The sequence below is a fragment of the Crinia signifera genome, chromosome 11 (genome assembly GCF_055691185.1).
Source record: "Crinia signifera chromosome 11, ASM5569118v1, whole genome shotgun sequence".
In the NCBI taxonomy this organism is placed as follows: Eukaryota; Metazoa; Chordata; class Amphibia; order Anura; family Myobatrachidae; genus Crinia; species Crinia signifera.
This window is the reverse complement of record NC_139227.1, coordinates 52,780,498-52,797,587: the sequence shown is the minus strand read 5'-3', so window position 1 is coordinate 52,797,587 and position 17,090 is coordinate 52,780,498. Positions and strand designations below refer to the sequence as shown.

General features: G+C 47.1%; 2 protein-coding genes across 3 annotated transcripts in view; one reads left to right on the top strand and one right to left on the bottom strand.

Annotated features, from left to right (window-relative positions):
* LOC146045200 (mixed lineage kinase domain-like protein) overlaps window positions 1–17,090 on the bottom strand; it is a 104,628-nt gene that overhangs the window by 74,391 nt on the left and 13,147 nt on the right. Inside the window, exon 3 of one of the 2 annotated variants that reach the window (XM_083163911.1) lies at window positions 6,560–6,624. The exons of the other annotated variant lie outside the window; for it this stretch is intronic. The gene's annotated coding sequence lies outside the window, so the exon portion shown is untranslated. The remainder of the gene's footprint in view (window positions 1–6,559; window positions 6,625–17,090) is intronic. 2 annotated transcript variants of the gene reach the window in all.
* On the top strand, window positions 2,627–3,737 carry LOC146045458 (uncharacterized). Its single transcript, XM_083164290.1, has 2 exons — window positions 2,627–2,912; window positions 3,000–3,737. Exons 1-2 carry the CDS (start codon window positions 2,643–2,645, stop codon window positions 3,546–3,548), a joined length of 819 nt encoding a protein of 272 aa, XP_083020416.1. The 5' UTR covers window positions 2,627–2,642; the 3' UTR covers window positions 3,549–3,737.

The window sequence follows — 17,090 nt, the reverse complement described above, 5'->3', positions numbered from 1 at the left end:
CATATGTTGCTATCGCTTTTTACACATAGCAACCACCGTTTTTAACAGCGCTTGCGATGTGCACTAGCACATGGCAATGTACGTCACCATATTATCAGTGAGTGACTTATGTTGCTATATGGTATTGCACATAGCAACCAATGTAAGTCTGTTAAAATTACAGTGGATAACACTGGTTGCTATGCGAAATAGCGCATAGCAACATACGTCACCTGCATATATTATGTTTGTGACAATTGTTGCTATGCACGCTTGCACATAGCAACCAGCATTTTACACTGTGAATTAACATTGAAACGGTGGTTGCTATGTGTAAAAAGCCATAGCAACATATGTCACCGACTGATAATCAGTGGATTTCTATGTCATTGGATTTTGATTAATGATGTTTTTTTTATTTTTTTGGGGAATTGAAGTTGCTGTAATCGGTGGAATTGAAGAACAAAAAAAAAAAAAATAAACGCCGTTATCCCCCGAATAAGGTAAGTCGTGCTTAAATTGTTCTTCTAATTAATTTGTAAATGTAACCCAAATGCCTTTTTTTTCCCAGGGTACCACCCCCACTATCCACGCGCACCCGAAGCGTGGCGAGCGCAGCGAGCCCCGCGAGGGGCGGCGGTACGTGTCCTCCGACCTTTTCATGCCCTACTATCCACGTCGGCGTGGAGTTGAGAATATAATAGTGTGGCGAGCGCAGCGAGCCACCGAGCCCGAAGCGTGGCGAGCGCAGCGAGCCCCGCGAGGGGACGCGGATACCTTCACAGGTAAACGCGTCCCTTCAACGGCTTCACTGGTAACTGTGCTCGTATTGCAGTGAAGCCCGCGAAGGGACGCGCTTACCTGTGAAGGTATCTGCGTCCCCTCGCGGGGCTCGCTGCGCTCGCCACGCTTCGGGCTCGCTGCGCTCGCCACACTATTCTATTCTCAACTCCACGCCGACGTGGATAGTAGGGCATGAAAAGGTCGGAGGACGCGTACCGCCGCCCCTCGCGGGGCTCGCTGCGCTCGCCACGCTTCGGGTGCGCGTGGATAGTGGGGGGGGATTTCTATGTCATTGAATTTTGATTAATGATGTTTTTTTTTATTTTTTTGGGGAATTGAAGTTGCTGTAATCGGTGGAATTGAAGAACAAAAAAAAATAAAATAAACGCCGTTATCCCCTGAATAAGGTAAGTCGTGCTTAAATTGTTCTTCTAATTAATTTGTAAATGTAACCCAAATGCCTTTTTTTTCCCAGGGTACCACCCCCACTATCCACGCGCACCCGAAGCGTGGCGAGCGCAGCGAGTCCCGCGAGGGGCGGCGGTACGCGTCCTCCGACCTTTTCATGCCCTACTATCCACGTCGGCGTGGAGTTGAGAATATAATAGTGTGGCGAGCGCAGCGAGCCACCGAGCCCGAAGCGTGGCGAGCCCCGCGAGGGGACGCGGATACCTTCACAGGTAAACGCGTCCCTTCAACGGCTTCACTGGTAACTGTGCTCGTATTGCAGTGAAGCCCGCGAAGGGACGCGCTTACCTGTGAAGGTATCTGCGTCCCCTCGCGGGGCTCGCTGCGCTCGCCACGCTTCGGGCTCGCCACACTATTCTATTCTCAACTCCACGCCGACGTGGATAGTAGGGCATGAAAAGGTCGGAGGACGCGTACCGCCGCCGCTCGCCACGCTTCGGGTGCGCGTGGATAGTGGGGGGGGGATTTCTATGTCATTGAATTTTGATTAATGATGTTTTTTTTATTTTTTTGGGGAATTGAAGTTGCTGTAATCGGTGGAATTGAAGAACAAAAAAAAATAAAATAAACGCCGTTATCCCCCGAATAAGGTAAGTCGTGCTTAAATTGTTCTTCTAATTAATTTGTAAATGTAACCCAAATGCCTTTTTTTTCCCAGGGTACCACCCCCACTATCCACGCGCACCCGAAGCGTGGCGAGCGGCGGTGGTACGCGTCCTCCGACCTTTTCATGCCCTACTATCCACGTCGGCGTGGAGTTGAGAATATAATAGTGTGGCGAGCGCAGCGAGCCACCGAGCCCGAAGCGTGGCGAGCGCAGCGAGCCCCGCGAGGGGACGCGGATACCTTCACAGGTAAACGCGTCCCTTCAACGGCTTCACTGGTAACTGTGCTCGTATTGCAGTGAAGCCCGCGAAGGGACGCGCTTACCTGTGAAGGTATCTGCGTCCCCTCGCGGGGCTCGCTGCGCTCGCCACGCTTCGGGCTCGGTGGCTCGCTGCGCTCGCCACACTATTCTATTCTCAACTCCACGCCGACGTGGATAGTAGGGCATGAAAAGGTCGGAGGACGCGTACCGCTGCGCTCGCCACGCTTCGGGTGCGCGTGGATAGTGGGGGTGGTATACTAGCAAATGTGAATGATTTTTGGTGAAAATGGTATCGCCTCACATCAGATGCCATGGGAGTTGTGCCATTTGATGTGATGCGATACCATTTTGACATACCGTATAGACATCAATTACTTATAGATGGTTTTGTTTGTGTTTTTGTTTTACAGCAATGTCTCAGCGAGAATTAAGCAATGGCTTCATGGCGAAGGTCATTGATTTGTATAAGGAGAATAGGTGCCTCTGGGAGATGAAACATCCGGATTACTACAACAAGGCGAAGAGGAATGAGGCGTATAAGAAAATGGTGGCTCTTCTACGCAAACGGGTACCTAATGCAGACGTCGCCTGGGTACAGAAGAGGATGACGAATATGCGGACAGTTATGGTGAAGGAGTTGAATCGAGTACGGCAGTCTCAGAGTTCCGGAGCCGATGCTGATGACGTCTACGTGCCGAAATTATGGTACTACGAGCGGATGAAGTTCATCTTGGAGCAGAGAGAACAGAGTGGAACAGGGGGAACGGATACGGAGGACACCTCTTCGTCCGTTGCAGCGGAGAGTGTGGACGTTGTAAGTATTTCCTGACAAATGTCTTGCATGTAAGTGACTGTGAAATGTCATGTTATAACCATTTTCCCTTTTTTTTCCCCTTTCTAGGAAGTTCCCCCTGAGACAGAGCAGGAGCCTGTGGCAGTTGCAGAGGGGGACAGTACTCCAATGACGGAGAGCACTGCACCTGCTATCCCGAGGAGGCGTCCCAGAAGACAGCTGTCCAGGACTGCTCGTAATGTCCAAGGGCATTCTAGCACGTCGGCACCGGAGGCACCTCAAATTCCCCTTGACGATTTCCAAATTTTTAGTAATAACCTTGCCGTGGAAATGCGGGGCATGGCGCCAGACCAGCTCCATGAGTGTAAGAGGTTGGTATATAGCGTTATAATGCGTGCATCAGAGAGAAGTCTCTCTAGTGCATGCAATATAGAGCCATCTGCCAACGTCGTATGGCAAGCAGCCCAAATGCCCAATTACCCCTATCACTACCCTTCGTACAGTGCGTCGGGTTATGCTCCGCCTCCTCCTGCCCCTTTTATGTACGCGCCGAGGCCCCCTTTGCCACCAGTCACAGACCCTTCGTCTTTGCCTGGGACTATTTCAAGTGCTCTGTTGAGCACACAAAGTCCCCTCCCAGGTGAAGAGCGCCATTAATTAGTGATTTGGTTTTAATTGGTTTTTAAATTATTGTGCCTTGCAGCAATGCCCTTGTTCCACTCTGTTTGTTATTTGCTCCATGATGAACTTTGTTGCTCGTAGGCCATAATTTCGGTTACTGATGGTCGCAGTATCGGACTCCTGGACTTTGAGCTGTCCGTACTTGTTTTGCACCTTCACCATGGACTGTTCTGCATATTTGCATTTTCTTCTGTACCCAGTGCATGTTTGCATTTGGGTGCCTTTTTGCGTATTGAGCCCCATTTTTTGTATGCCTCATTCCGATTTGCCTTGTTGTAATCCAGTTCCTCCCAAGAGGCATCTATTCTCCTATACTTTCAATGACCTTCGCCCAGACCTTCCCCCCCCCCCCCCATTCTTAAAAAAAAATAAAAAATTATTTTATACTAAATTAAAAAAATAATATATTTTATTAAAAAATAAAAAAATAAGTCAGAATTTGAAATTCTTAACCTGTGTCGTGTCTTATTTCATTGTCTTATAATTAAGGAATGCCAATTAATTTGATGTGTTTTTTTATTGTATTTTGTTGATTTTTTGCGCACCCATCGCAGTGATTGCAGGCACATGACGGCCGTGGTCACCCGTGATGCAACCGGCCGCCATGTCCCCGCAATCACGGTGATATGTGCGCAGTTTGCCATGTAATTTGATGTGTTTTTTTATTGTATTTTGGTGCTTTTTTGCGCACCCATCGCGGTGATTGCAGGCACATGACGGCCGTGGTCACCCATGATGCAAACGGACGCCATGTGCCCGCAATCACGGCAATATGTGCGCGGTTTGCCATGTAATTTGATGTGTTTTTTTATTGAATTTTGTTGCTTTTTGCGCAACTATCGCGGTGATTGCAGGCACATGACGGCCATGGTCACCCATGATGCAACCAGCCGCCATGTGCCCGCAATCACCGCGATATCTGCGCAGTTTTTATGTTAAATCACCGCGATATGTGCGCGTTTTTACTGTAAAATCACCGCAACAGGTGTGCGGTTTGATTGTTAACTATGACATTTAAGTGTTAGGTGGAATTTTCATGTATTTTTGTATTTTTCACACTTTTTCAATTGAGGGATGCCATGCCATTTGCTGTGTTTTTCATTTTTTTCACTTGTCTTTTTTCCACAGCCAGAAATCGCGGTCATCGCGGTCATCGCGGGTACATTATTGTGCGCCCGCGATGCGAACGACATCGCGATGACCGCGATGATTGATCAATCGCGGTCATCGCGGTCGTCGCGGGTACATTGTTGTCCACTCGCGATGCTAGCGACATCGCGACCGACGCGATGATTGATCGCGTCGTTAGCATCGCGGGTGGCCAATAATGTACCCGCGATGTACCCGCGACGACCGCGATGGGCGCCGTTCTAGGTAAAGAGTACCGAAAAATCTTTAGTAAAGATGTGCGCTTGCCTGAAATCTTTTGTCCGGACAGAAAAGATATTAAGGCTAATTTATGCACACATCTTACGATCTCAGATCTTTCTAGTGTGTGGGCACCTTTAATCTGGGTACACATATGTACAATCGTCGGGCCGTTCTTCCGTTCTGCGGACGAACGGCCGTTCGATTGTATATATATGTACGCAGTCCCGATCCCTTCATTGCGATCGATAAACGGCCAAAAACGCTTTTGGCCGTCCACGGTCGGTCGGTCGAAGGTTCTTTGCTGCTTAATATTCTTCCGACAGGACGGCTCCATATCGAAAGAAAAGTGACATGTGTACGCACGTTCGATCGATATGCAGCCCGTTCCTGCGATCATTCCTCCAAAAGCAGCACGCCCATCTTTTTCTTGCGATTGTTTGGACGGGAGTACATCGGACGTCGCAAGTAAAATTGTACATATGTGTACGCGCAGATCGGTCGTATGTTTTGGACGGCCGAACATGTATTCGGTCGATCGAACGGTCGCAAGAAAAATGAAATTGTACATATGTGTACCCACCCTCAGTCATAAGAGGCGGCAACAGAGCTGAGTAAATGCTGAGACTTGCATGACAAAACGAGTGGGGAGTGGTGAGTGCTGCCCAGCCCCCTCAGTATATCCTATAGCTACACAAAGAAGTCCAGTCTGAGGGAGACTGACAGATAGTAAAAACGTCTCTCAGCAGCAGCATTACGGAGAGGGACAGAGTGCCAGTGTAATAAGGATTAAGTGCACATTAAACATTGCTCAGATCTTCAGCAGAGGTTAAGACCAGTAACCCAGCACATAAAGAGACACTAGCTTAGGGTTGCCGACCTTCTTATTCTCTTCTCCGGGAGAAGCCCGGAGAGGAGAGTTTCAGTAGCCGCTCAGGGGGCGGGGCTTAAGCGTGACATCACTAAGCCCCGTCCCCATGCTGGTAAACCAGTGAATTCAGGGATCTCCGTGGAGGGGGCGGGGCTAAAATGATGCAATTGTGTCATTTTAGCTCCGCCCCCTCCTCTGAGACCTGAGGATTTTAATGCTGTGATCCGGGGGACAGCGGGGGTCCCCCCTGAATCCGGGAGGGTTGCCTACCCTTCCGGCGGGCCGGGAGGGGGACCCGATTTTCGTGAGACTCCCGGAAATTCCGGGAGGGTCGGCAACCCTGCACTAGCTATTTAGTGCAAGCAGTAAAGTAATTATAATCCAGTCCAACAGTTGAAAGCTACAGGGAAGTTACATCTGCTGCAGAGAGAAAAGGAAAGACATCAGCTACACTGCAGTGACAGGGATCCTTACTTAACCAATGACATACCTAGTTTCCAAGAGAAGACTATAATAATTTCAACTACAGGACATTCAGAAGCTTTATATACAAGGCAGCTTAATAAGGAGCTATACAAGTTAATCTAAAGCTATACTCAAGAAAGTACTGTATGTTAGGAGTTAAAACTTACATCTAATAGTAACTATTTGACAGACGCCTAAAGCATTTATTTTTATTTCTTCTATTTCTGTGGATTGCAAATACTTTCTAAAGGAAAGTTACCTCTGCCATTATTGAACCACTCACCTTACAGGACTCAGGTGAGGACGTTAGTGACTCGGTGGTAACAGGATTTGGTCAGTGAGTAAACTCTGCAGAAGATACAAAGTGCTTAATTGTATCCTACAAAGACTAGTGTACACTTGGGGGATTTATACATGTTTGCGTAAAAATACTAAAGTGATTTTTATTTTTAAACCTATGCATGTTATGTTAATGTGATACATTGTAATTGTATTGAACTGTTTCAATTGTATTAGCTCCGTATATATATTTCATTAGTACCTCAAATAACTTGTTTATTTTGTAGCAAGCAGGTGGGATTATTTATGTCATAACCTCTCCAGTTTTAGAGAGAGAGTAGGAGTATCGAATTGAGGACAGATTCTTGCTGTTCCAGAACAATAAAATCTTCCAATTATTTTGTGATTACTTGAATTCAGGGGCTGGCTGGCAACTTTTAGCCTGGGGGGCAAGTCCAGAGCACTGGCCCATAAGTAACAACGTATCATTAAATTGCGTTTTTTCGGTTAAAAAATATGTACACCCCCCCCCTGTATAATTATACCAAGACTGTCCTGGTGTAATTATACAGGGGGAGCAGCCTGTGGTGTCCTGGCAAGACACCACAGGCTGCTCCCCCTGTATAGTTTTACCTTACACCACAGGCTGCTCCCCCTGTATAATTATACCAAGACTGTCCTGGTATAATTATACAGGGGGAGCAGCCTGTGGTGTCATGGCAGGACACCACAGGCTGCTCCCCCTGTTTATTTATACCAGGACACCACAGGCACCTCCCCCTGTATAATTACACCAAGACTGTTCTAGTATAATTATACAGGGGGAGCAGCCTGTGGTGTCCTGGCAGGACACCACAGGCTGCTCCCCCACAAATATATGTTTATTCACACATCCCTCCCACACATATACTGTATATGAACACCTTCCCTTCTGACTTTATCACTAGACTAGCGTCTAGGCCTTATAACGTTTACACTACAGCCTGGTGTGTTTATTTGTCCCAAGATTTTGCGATGCTGCACGGCAGCAGCATATGTCTTGATAATGGGCTAACGCCCGCAAACGTTGATACAAAAGCTTTGTGTCCGCTTCATTTATGTTGTTCACGCTGCCGCCGTGCAGCATTGCAAAATCTTGGGAGTGCCATCTGACACTTTTTCGCATAATTGTCCCGGCTGGGATGGAAAGGCAACCCAAGTCTTTGTTGGACTCAGGACGAGTGTCAGGACCCCTCTTGCTACATATACAGTACATATACAGATGAAGCGCCTCTCGCTATCGCTCCGCCAGTGCCGGCGGAGAGGCGCTCCATCTGACTGAGACGCACGTGCGTCTCACACGCACGCGCGTCTCAGTTTCACGTCGGCGGGGAGACGGACAGGGTTGGGGGGGGTGCTGCAAGGCGGCAGGGACCCGGTGCGCTACTCGGCGAGGCGGCGGGGACCTCCGTTGTAAGGCGACGTGCGCGCGCGTCCCCTTACGGGGGATGGCGGCTGGCGAATCTTCCGCCATCCCCTGCAATACCAAAAGGCGCTCCATCTGTATGATAGATATATAGATATCTATATAGATATCTATATTATATAGATATATATAGATAGATATATCTATATAGAGATATCTATCTCTCTCTCTCTATATATATATATAAAGTTCAATGGCAAGTAAACCGGCAGTGATAACTATGCCCTATTTATACCGGAGATAGTGGAATGACTGAAACCAATGCGTTCCGCGACTTTAGGGAACAAATTGAAACCATGTTCCAGGTATATAGGTTAGATGAAAATCAACAAGTAGAGATACTTTTAGCTCAACTGCAGTAGCGCACGCAGGGGGGTTTCTGACTACCCAGAAACCCCCCAGGCCCTAGGCTGAAAGCTGAGGGTCCCCTCTTTCCATGGATACAAGAACTACAAAAAACAGCCTTTGGGAACCGGAGATATCTGACTTCAAAGCAGTGGTCCCCATCCAAGCCTGTTAATTGCTCTTCCCAGTCAGATATTTCAGGTTCAGCCGTTTAACGGATCCGTTTGGGACTTAAACAGCACACATCGGATCGGATCGCATCCCTAGTGCATGCAGTGTGCATGCACTGCGATCCGATACGATGTGTACCTAGTACAAAGAGTATGTGCAGCACATATTTTTTGTACCGTACTATGTGATGCGCGGGAGCGCGCATCGCATAGTACAGAACGGATGCCGGCGAACGGCTCCGTGTATGGGCAGCTTTAGAGCTTTTCTGAGGGTATATTCCAAAAGCTGGGACTCTCCTCCTTTGATGGACACTAGTAGCTTGTTTCTACTCTTCCCAGAACCAGAGATATCAGCCTTCAAGCAGCTGGTTACTGCTCCAGCTCCACACACCTGGTATGTAGTTTTATATCCTCGTTGGCAGATTGCTCTGCCTCCTGATCTCTGATCCCCTAGTCCCCAATACATTTGGTAGGTGGGAATCTCTAGTTTTTAATTCCATTAAAATCTAAGAAATCTATTTCTGGGAACTGGAGATATCTGCAGTCAAGCAAGCTGTCCTCCCACCAGAAAATTATGAATAATAAGCCCACTCCACTATACACCCCTCCTCTGCATATTAAACATCCTCTACCACCCTGGAAGTTATGTATCAGGGCCCCTTCATCAGCCCAATGCCCCCTTCTCCCACCTCATCTCTCACCATATGTGCAGTAAAGGGGTAATTAGTGGAAATTACTGATCCAGGCCCTACATGCTGAGCGGTTGATATAATACCCCCTACCACCCGGGGGACATCAAAGCTTCCTCCACCCCTACCGCTGGAGGATCGGTAGGTGCCCCAATACATTGCTATGCCCAGGGGTCTACACTGTTGTTGACGCCCCTGTGTATGTATGAATGTATGTATGTATGTATGTATGTATGTATGTATGTATATATATATATATATGTGTGTGTGTGTGTGTGTGTATGTGTATATATATATGTGTGTGTATATATATATATATATATATATATATATATATATATATACACAGGTCGAGTATCCCGTATCCGAATATCCGTTATCCGAATTATTCCGAAATACGGACATTCCAGAAAGTGAAAATTTTTTTTTTTTTTTGCTAAAAACTCACTGGGGACATTTGTAACAGCATCACTGGGGACATGATATGTAACTGGCACTATATATGTGCAAGACAATGATTGCTTGGCATTCAAATTCAGTGCTGAGATAGTACACACATTTTGTTTCATTTTTAGAAACCTTGTTTTTTGAACAATTAAAATATATTTGTGTGTATTTTATGTGGTAATAAAATATATTTGTGTGTATATTATGTGTTTATACAGCATAAATGCAAGATACTTCAAAATACATCATTGAAATATTAAAATATTCCGAAATACGGAATAATCCGTTATCCAAAATTCTCCTGGTCCCGAGCATTTTGGATACGGGATACTCAACCTGTATATAAAAGAATGGAGAAGGTGCGCCTCGTGGTGCATTAAACGAGATAGAGTTTAATTGAAACTATATAGTCTCCCGGATGGAGTAAGTCAAGAGACTAGTACCATATAAAATAGCACTGTGGACTGGTTACCACACGGCATGTAACAAATAGCCACGGCAAAACTGCTCACGGTATCCTCGGGGGGAACGGCCGGATCAATCCACAGATGACGCCGCCAAGCTGGCTTGCTTGGACGGCTGACAGAGGACGTCACTCGTTACGAACCCAGGGAGGCCAGAAAACGATCAGCTGGAAGGACGCGTTGTAAGCCACGCCCTGACGCGTTTCGTCACTGGGACTTCGTCAGAGGGCGTGGCCAAGACGCGCACCCATCCAGTCTTTATTTGGCCTTGCCTGTCAATCAAGACAAGCTCGGCAGGGGACCTCCCCCATAGATGTTATACGTGCGGGAGTAGGAGAGAGTGCAAAAGGTAACAAATGAACTGACAATTGAAAACTGTCAGCACTTGTACAAGGGACTGGGGACAGGAATAGCTATGTTTTAATGTATAACTAACGCCCCTACCCAGATCAATCGTGAGCAGATTTTTACAGGCGGGCTTTACATTAAATGTACAGTTTAAAAATATACATATCACATATAAAAACATATATATCATAAAAAAATATACATAAAAGAAGCAAGGACACAAAGCCTTGCACATACATTGTCTCAAATATATCAATACCAAAATCCATTTCATATAATTAGCACTGAATGTGCTAATACTGGGTCACCTAAGTGTCCATCTCTGTGCTTTGCTCCGCCCCTCTGGAAACCCCCTTCTGAAAATCCTGCGTTTGCCACTGAACTGAGAGGATTTGCGAAAAGGGAAGTGAAATCGTGGCCGGAAAGCCAACAGAAATTGACAGCGGATATATTGGACAAGTTAGCAAAAGTGTTCAATGCTAAGACTTTATCAGAACTAAAAAACGCAGTTCTATTCTCGAAAGCAGCAACCACTTGAATCGCTACGAGAATATGCTGTAGAATTGCAGGAGGCATTGCAAGATATTAAGTTGTGTGTCCCAAGGGAACTGATTGAAGATGAAACTTTAACGAGTCTATTTCTCGACGGAATCTATGATGCAAATACCAAAGGGCAGCTAAAGATGCTACATCGACAAGAAGCACCTATCAGCTTTTCAGAGGCTGGTCTCTTATGCTGGGTACACACCAGGATGACTAGGGCACGGTTCTGTCAATTTAGATCCAATTCCGACCGGTTGTATGCAGATTGTATGTACTTTTGTGTGTTTTTGTCATTTATTTGATCCGATTCCGATCCGATGCGCGTACACACCACTCGTTTGGTCGCATCTTTGGTCCTACGTGCTGCAGGTAGGATCCGTCAATCCCAGGCCGACCGACCGTCAATCGCATGCAGATCGTGAGTGTTTTTTGCCGCCTCCGTCGGCCGTCCGTCGGTGCGTCCGTCGTTTGATCCAGCCTATTTGAGTGGCATTTCCTAAACACTCCCCTGGCGCCATGTTTTTCCACATAGCAAACAGTGCTGGCGCAGCAGTTGGACTCTCCTTCTTGTCTCATCTCCCAGAACAACAACCTGGTATGTTTGCACTCCCAATGCTCTCCTATGCATGCCCACTGTTGCCACCAATGTATATAGTGTGTATAGAGCACTGGTTTGGCAACCATACACCCGACCATGTCACTGTTCGCTCGGGTGGGCCCCATGTGTGTGTGTATAGATATAACCATTGTCCACCATTGCAGTATTCCATGCACTCCTCTCTGCTAGGCCCCATTCACCTGTGTTTGTGTGTTTGTGTATATATAGATATATACATATAGATATAACCATTGTCCACCATTGCAGTATTCCATGCACTCCTCTCTGCTAGGCCCCATTCACCTGTGTGTGTGTGTGTGTGTGTGTGTGTTTGTGTATATATTGATATATACATATAACCATTGTCCACCATTGCAGTATTCCATGCACTCCTCTCTGCTAGGCCCCATTCACCTGTGTGTGTGTGTGTCATACTTGCCTACTTTTGAAAAGCAAAATGAGGGAGATTTTAGATGCTAGCAAAATGCACCGAGCAAAGAGTCGCGCACCATTGAAGGGGTGTGTCATGTTTCAACCAAAGGGCGTGTCTAGTGACATGTATGGGCGTGTCTATTTCCACCCAGGGGTGTGTCCTGCAGTGGCTGGTGATAAGATACATTTATATACAGTATATATATATATATACAGTGAAAGACAGGCGGCACCCGGAGTCTGTTCAAAAATAAAGTATGACAACGCTGTTGTTGCAGTGATCAAACGTTTTCGATGCTATTTATTGCATCTTCATCAGGATGAAGATGCAATAAATAGCATCGAAAACGTTTGATCACTGCAACAACAGCGTTGTCATACTTTATTTTTGAACAGACTCCGGGTGCCGCCTGTCTTTCACTGTATCCAGGTTACTGCGGTAACGTTTTGGCTTGGCACCGGGGCAAGTTATATTTTGACGTTTGGGACGTGCTGCCCTCCAAACTGTACAGTATATATATATATATATATATATATATATTTTACACACACACACACACACACGTATGCAATATGGCGATGGCGGCACGGAATTTGCATTAAAGAAGTCTCTGAGTGCCGCCTTCGCCATATTGCATGTCTGTGGGCCTTTCAGGCCATTGGAAGGCACCAGGGCAGGTTGCTTTTTAAAGTACATTGCATATACAGTGTAGTAGGATATTGAAACTGACTATTTGTTAATGGACAACCACATCATCTAGAATAAAGTCAGGTGAAGTATCTATGCTGAGATCTCATAGAACTGCGTAACAAAGTCAACCGTCTGCTGTATTGTTTAGCGTACATGTCTTCAACCTGTGGCCCTCCAGATGTTGTAGAACTACATGTCCCAGCATGCCCTGACAGTTTTGGCATGCTCTTATAGAAAAAAATGTGGCAATGCATGTTGGAACATGTAGTTTCACAACATCTGGAGGGCCACAGGTTGAAGACCCATGGTTTAGCGCCTCCTGTGGAACCTGGGATTCCAAGCAGCCTGCAAGACACTGAATCTAAGGATGGTCGTGAACTCACTGCCACAGACTCCTCTATTAAGCCGTCTAATCTAATTATGGTTGCCAGCATGTTTGCTTTTGATCCCCTCAAGAATCCAGATTAAATCAATAAAAATTTCATGTCTGCTTTTACTGGGCCTCCCAGCGCTCCTGTAGAGGAACATTCAAGCACACCTGATCGTATTGCCTCCTCCTCCTCTGCTCATCCTCCATGGGTCCAGCCTCAGCAACAGCCATAGCCCAGAGCTCAGCAGCCAGGTCAGATGGAAAGCCAAATGTATCATGGGCTTCTTATTGCCGCCAGTCGCAACCCACCAACCTCTGCCACATATGGCGACCCCCCTCCCTCTGGCTTACCTTCCTCCAGGAAGCCTGGACCCGGAAGGTAAACCCCTCCTCCCCATAGCAACACAGCCGGAGGTCCTTCTGGCTGAAGGGGGGAGAAGGAGGCACCGGGGACAGCCTGCTTAGGCTTACAGCCATGGGGGGAGTGAGGGGAGCCCAGGGAGGTGACAGAGACCCGCATTACAATGCTAATTGCAAATGTTAATGTATATGCATTAGCATCGCTGCGGTGGAACGGCGATGTATTTTAATACATCCCGCCCATAGTCACACAGCCATAGGCTATAGAAAAAGTTGATCACAACTTCTCCAGTGCAGGCAGCAGCACAGGGAAGTGTGCCCAGGCCCAGTGTTACACCGCCACAACCACCAGTGCCATGTAGACCCTGCTGACTACATACACAGGGGTGCAGAGGAGGAGCGGAGGTGCGTGCATTGGGATTTACATTACTGACAGACCCCCCTAGCAAACATTACTGACCCCCCCAGCAAACATTACTGACCCCCCCAGCAAACATTACTGACAACCCCCCAGCAAAACATTACTGACAACCCCCCCCCCCCCGCAAAACATTACTGACAACCCCCCCCCCCCCGCAAAACATTACTGACAACCCCCCCTGCAAAACATTACTGACAACCCCCCCAGCAAAATACTGACAACCCCCCCCAGCAAAACATTACTGACACCCCCCCCCAGCAAAACATTACTGACAACCCCCCCCCCCCCCCAGCAAAACATTAATCATTACTGACCCCTCTTCCCCAGTAAACATTGCTGACCCCTCTTCCCCAGCAACCTTTACTGACACCACCCCCCAATCAAACATTACTGGCACCTTCCCAGCAAACATTACTGACACCTTACCTGAGCCCATGCTGAGTGCTCACCGAGTCTGTGCTCATGTGGTGTGTGGTTACTGCTCTCCTCTTCTCCTCAGCTGGGCTCCTCCATTGCATCATGACATGTGACTTCCTGTTCAACTTTAGATCAGGAAGCCGGAGAGAGGGCTGGGGGCGGCATTGGTGCTCACAGTCACAGGGCGGTATTCAATGAGCCAGAATCGCCAAGTTTTATGGCGATTCTGTGTTTTAATCGTGTCTGACGGTGATTTTTGGAGCCCCAAATGCGAATCACCGTATTCAATGAGCTGAAATCGCCGATGACTACCGGTGAATGAAGCAGCAATCGCCAAATGTTATTCTCTCCAAATCGCCGTTTTTGGTCTATAGGATTTTACATGGGGAATCGACGGTAGTTGAGGGGAATCGCCAAAAGTGTATTCAATGAGAAGTTGGCGATTCCTTTTTCTTCTTTCATATCGCCGTTCCTCACCGAGTGTCCCTCGTCATTTTTTTCTGGTGAACTTTTATAGGAACATGTGAAATAATTGGTTTGAAGTGTTCTATTTAACTATGCAAGTCTAATGTATTATTATTTGCTGCCCTTGTGTGATGTCATGGTCGTAGAAGTGCTATACAAATATATATTTAATTTTTTCAGGCATTTTTTTTTTCTCCCACAAAGCACTTTTCTTACCCATGGTGCACCTCACTTACCCATGATTCTCCTCCCCACCTCACTCCTTCGTTTGCCCGTAGAGCAGAATACCCAGCGTTTGCCGTATGCTGTATGGGAAGCGTTTGTACAGGGTAATTTGCTTTTTTCTGGCATTTCTCTGCATTTTTTTAAACAACTGACTACATTAATGCGGCTGTATAGGGAAACGCCGGTATGGCTGAGAATCGCCGTTAGGGCCGGCGATTCTCAGCCACGTTGAATAGGGTTACTTGGCGACTCCCCACGAATCCCCATGCATGGCGATTCACAGCAAAAAACCGGCGATTGGCAGGCGAATGTTAAATCTGGATCACTGTGACCAGCGATTCTGGCTCATTGAATACCGCCCACAGTGTGTCACACTGATGGGAGGGGAGGAGGGGGGATCCGGGGAGACGCCGCTGCCTGTCAGTGTCTATAATAAAACTACAGTACGATGACAGGGCAGCGCGGAGGAGAGGGAAGACGGCCCTGGATGGGGGAGAGAGGCTACAGTCAGACAGTTATACTTACTGCTGTAGTGCTGCTGCTCCCGGCCTCCCGCTGCCCCTCTCACTCACTGGCACAGTCTAATGCTGCTGCGCTTTCCGGCTCCCGCTGCTGCCGCTCGTTTCAACTGCTACGGCTACCCACACAGCCCCGCGGTAGCCGGCATAAGAAATTATGTCATGACGTCGCGCATTCAGGCCCCGCCCCCGAAACATGCTGTTCGCGCATGCGCAGTCAAAAATTTTGGGGGAATGGGACAAAAACCGGGAGGAACTGAGGGGTTTGCGGGGGAGCGGGAGGAGGATTGAAAAAACGGGAGACTCCCGCTAAATGCGGGAGGGTAGGCAAGTATGGTGTGTGTGTGTGTGTGTGTGTGTGTGTGTGTTTGTGTATATATAGATATATACATATAACCATTGTCCACCATTGCAGTATTCCATGCACTCCTCTCTGCTAGGCCCCATTCACCTGTGTGTGTGTTTGTGTATATATTGATATATACATATAACCATTGTCCACCATTGCAGTATTCCATGCACTCCTCTCTGCTAGGCCCCATTCACCTGTGTGTGTGAATAGCAATCTGCACAATAAAATGTATAGTGGTTTTCATAAAAGTTTATTAACATTTTAAATATTTAAAACATAAGAACTAGGTAAACTGGTAACTATAACTATAAAAATTTAAATATGAAACAAAACATGGATATAACTATAACAACTAAAATGGTTTTATCTTTTTACAGTCCCAATGTCCAACGCAAAGGAACAAGAATTTTTAGAAGGGTTTATCGAGAAATATCGTTCCCATGAATGCCTGTGGCGAACAAAATCCAAAGAGTATTCGAACAAAATGAAAAGAACCCAAGCCTTGGAGGACTTGTCTCGCTACAGTCTCCCATTTCACCCAGAGGCCAATGTAGAATGGGTGCGGAAACGCATCCAGAATCTGCGCACGGTGTTCTTAAAGGAACACAAGAAGGTGGAGGCTGCAAAGAAGTCTGGTGCTGGAGTCGACGAGATGTATCAAACATCGCTCTGGTACTACGACAGGTTGACGTTCACCCTCAGCCAGGAGTCGATGAGGACAGGAGTAGTCCTGATGGTCGAAAAGGAAAACCAAGAAGTCACGGCGCAGGAGGAGGAGAATTCGCAGTCTGCATCAGTGAGTCTATTTTTTGGGCTATCTAATTGATTCCTCCTGCAAATCCACAGCCCCCTCCCCATTAAAGTAGGCCATGTACTCTTCCCTCACCTGTTTGGCTCGTGCACTCCCTGTGAAGTGTTGTGTTGGGGTTTGCAAGGAGGATATCTGCACTACCTCCTCTGGCAGATCTTGGTCTTCTTGGAGTGCTGTGCCTGTAGCCCTTTGCTGTGTGGCTTTTCTGCGGAGCAAATTGTGCAGGACACAGCACGCCGTGACAACCCAGTCAATTTTGTCCACCCTCAGGTTAATGGCAGTGTGGAAAATGTGAAACCGGCTAGCCAGGATGCCAAAAGCATTTTCCACAACACTCCGTGCCCTGGATAGCCTGTAGTTAAAGATCCTTTTGTGATGAGTCAGACCCCTTTGCGCATATGGCT

Coding starts and splice junctions, on each gene's coding strand:
- LOC146045458 (XM_083164290.1), top strand. CDS start 2,643: ATGGTGGCTCTTCTACGCAAACGGGTACCTAATGCAGACGTCGCCTGG. Junction 2,913..2,999: donor CAGCGGAGAGTGTGGACGTT/GTAAGTATTTCC, acceptor TCCCCTTTCTAG/GAAGTTCCCCCTGAGACAGA.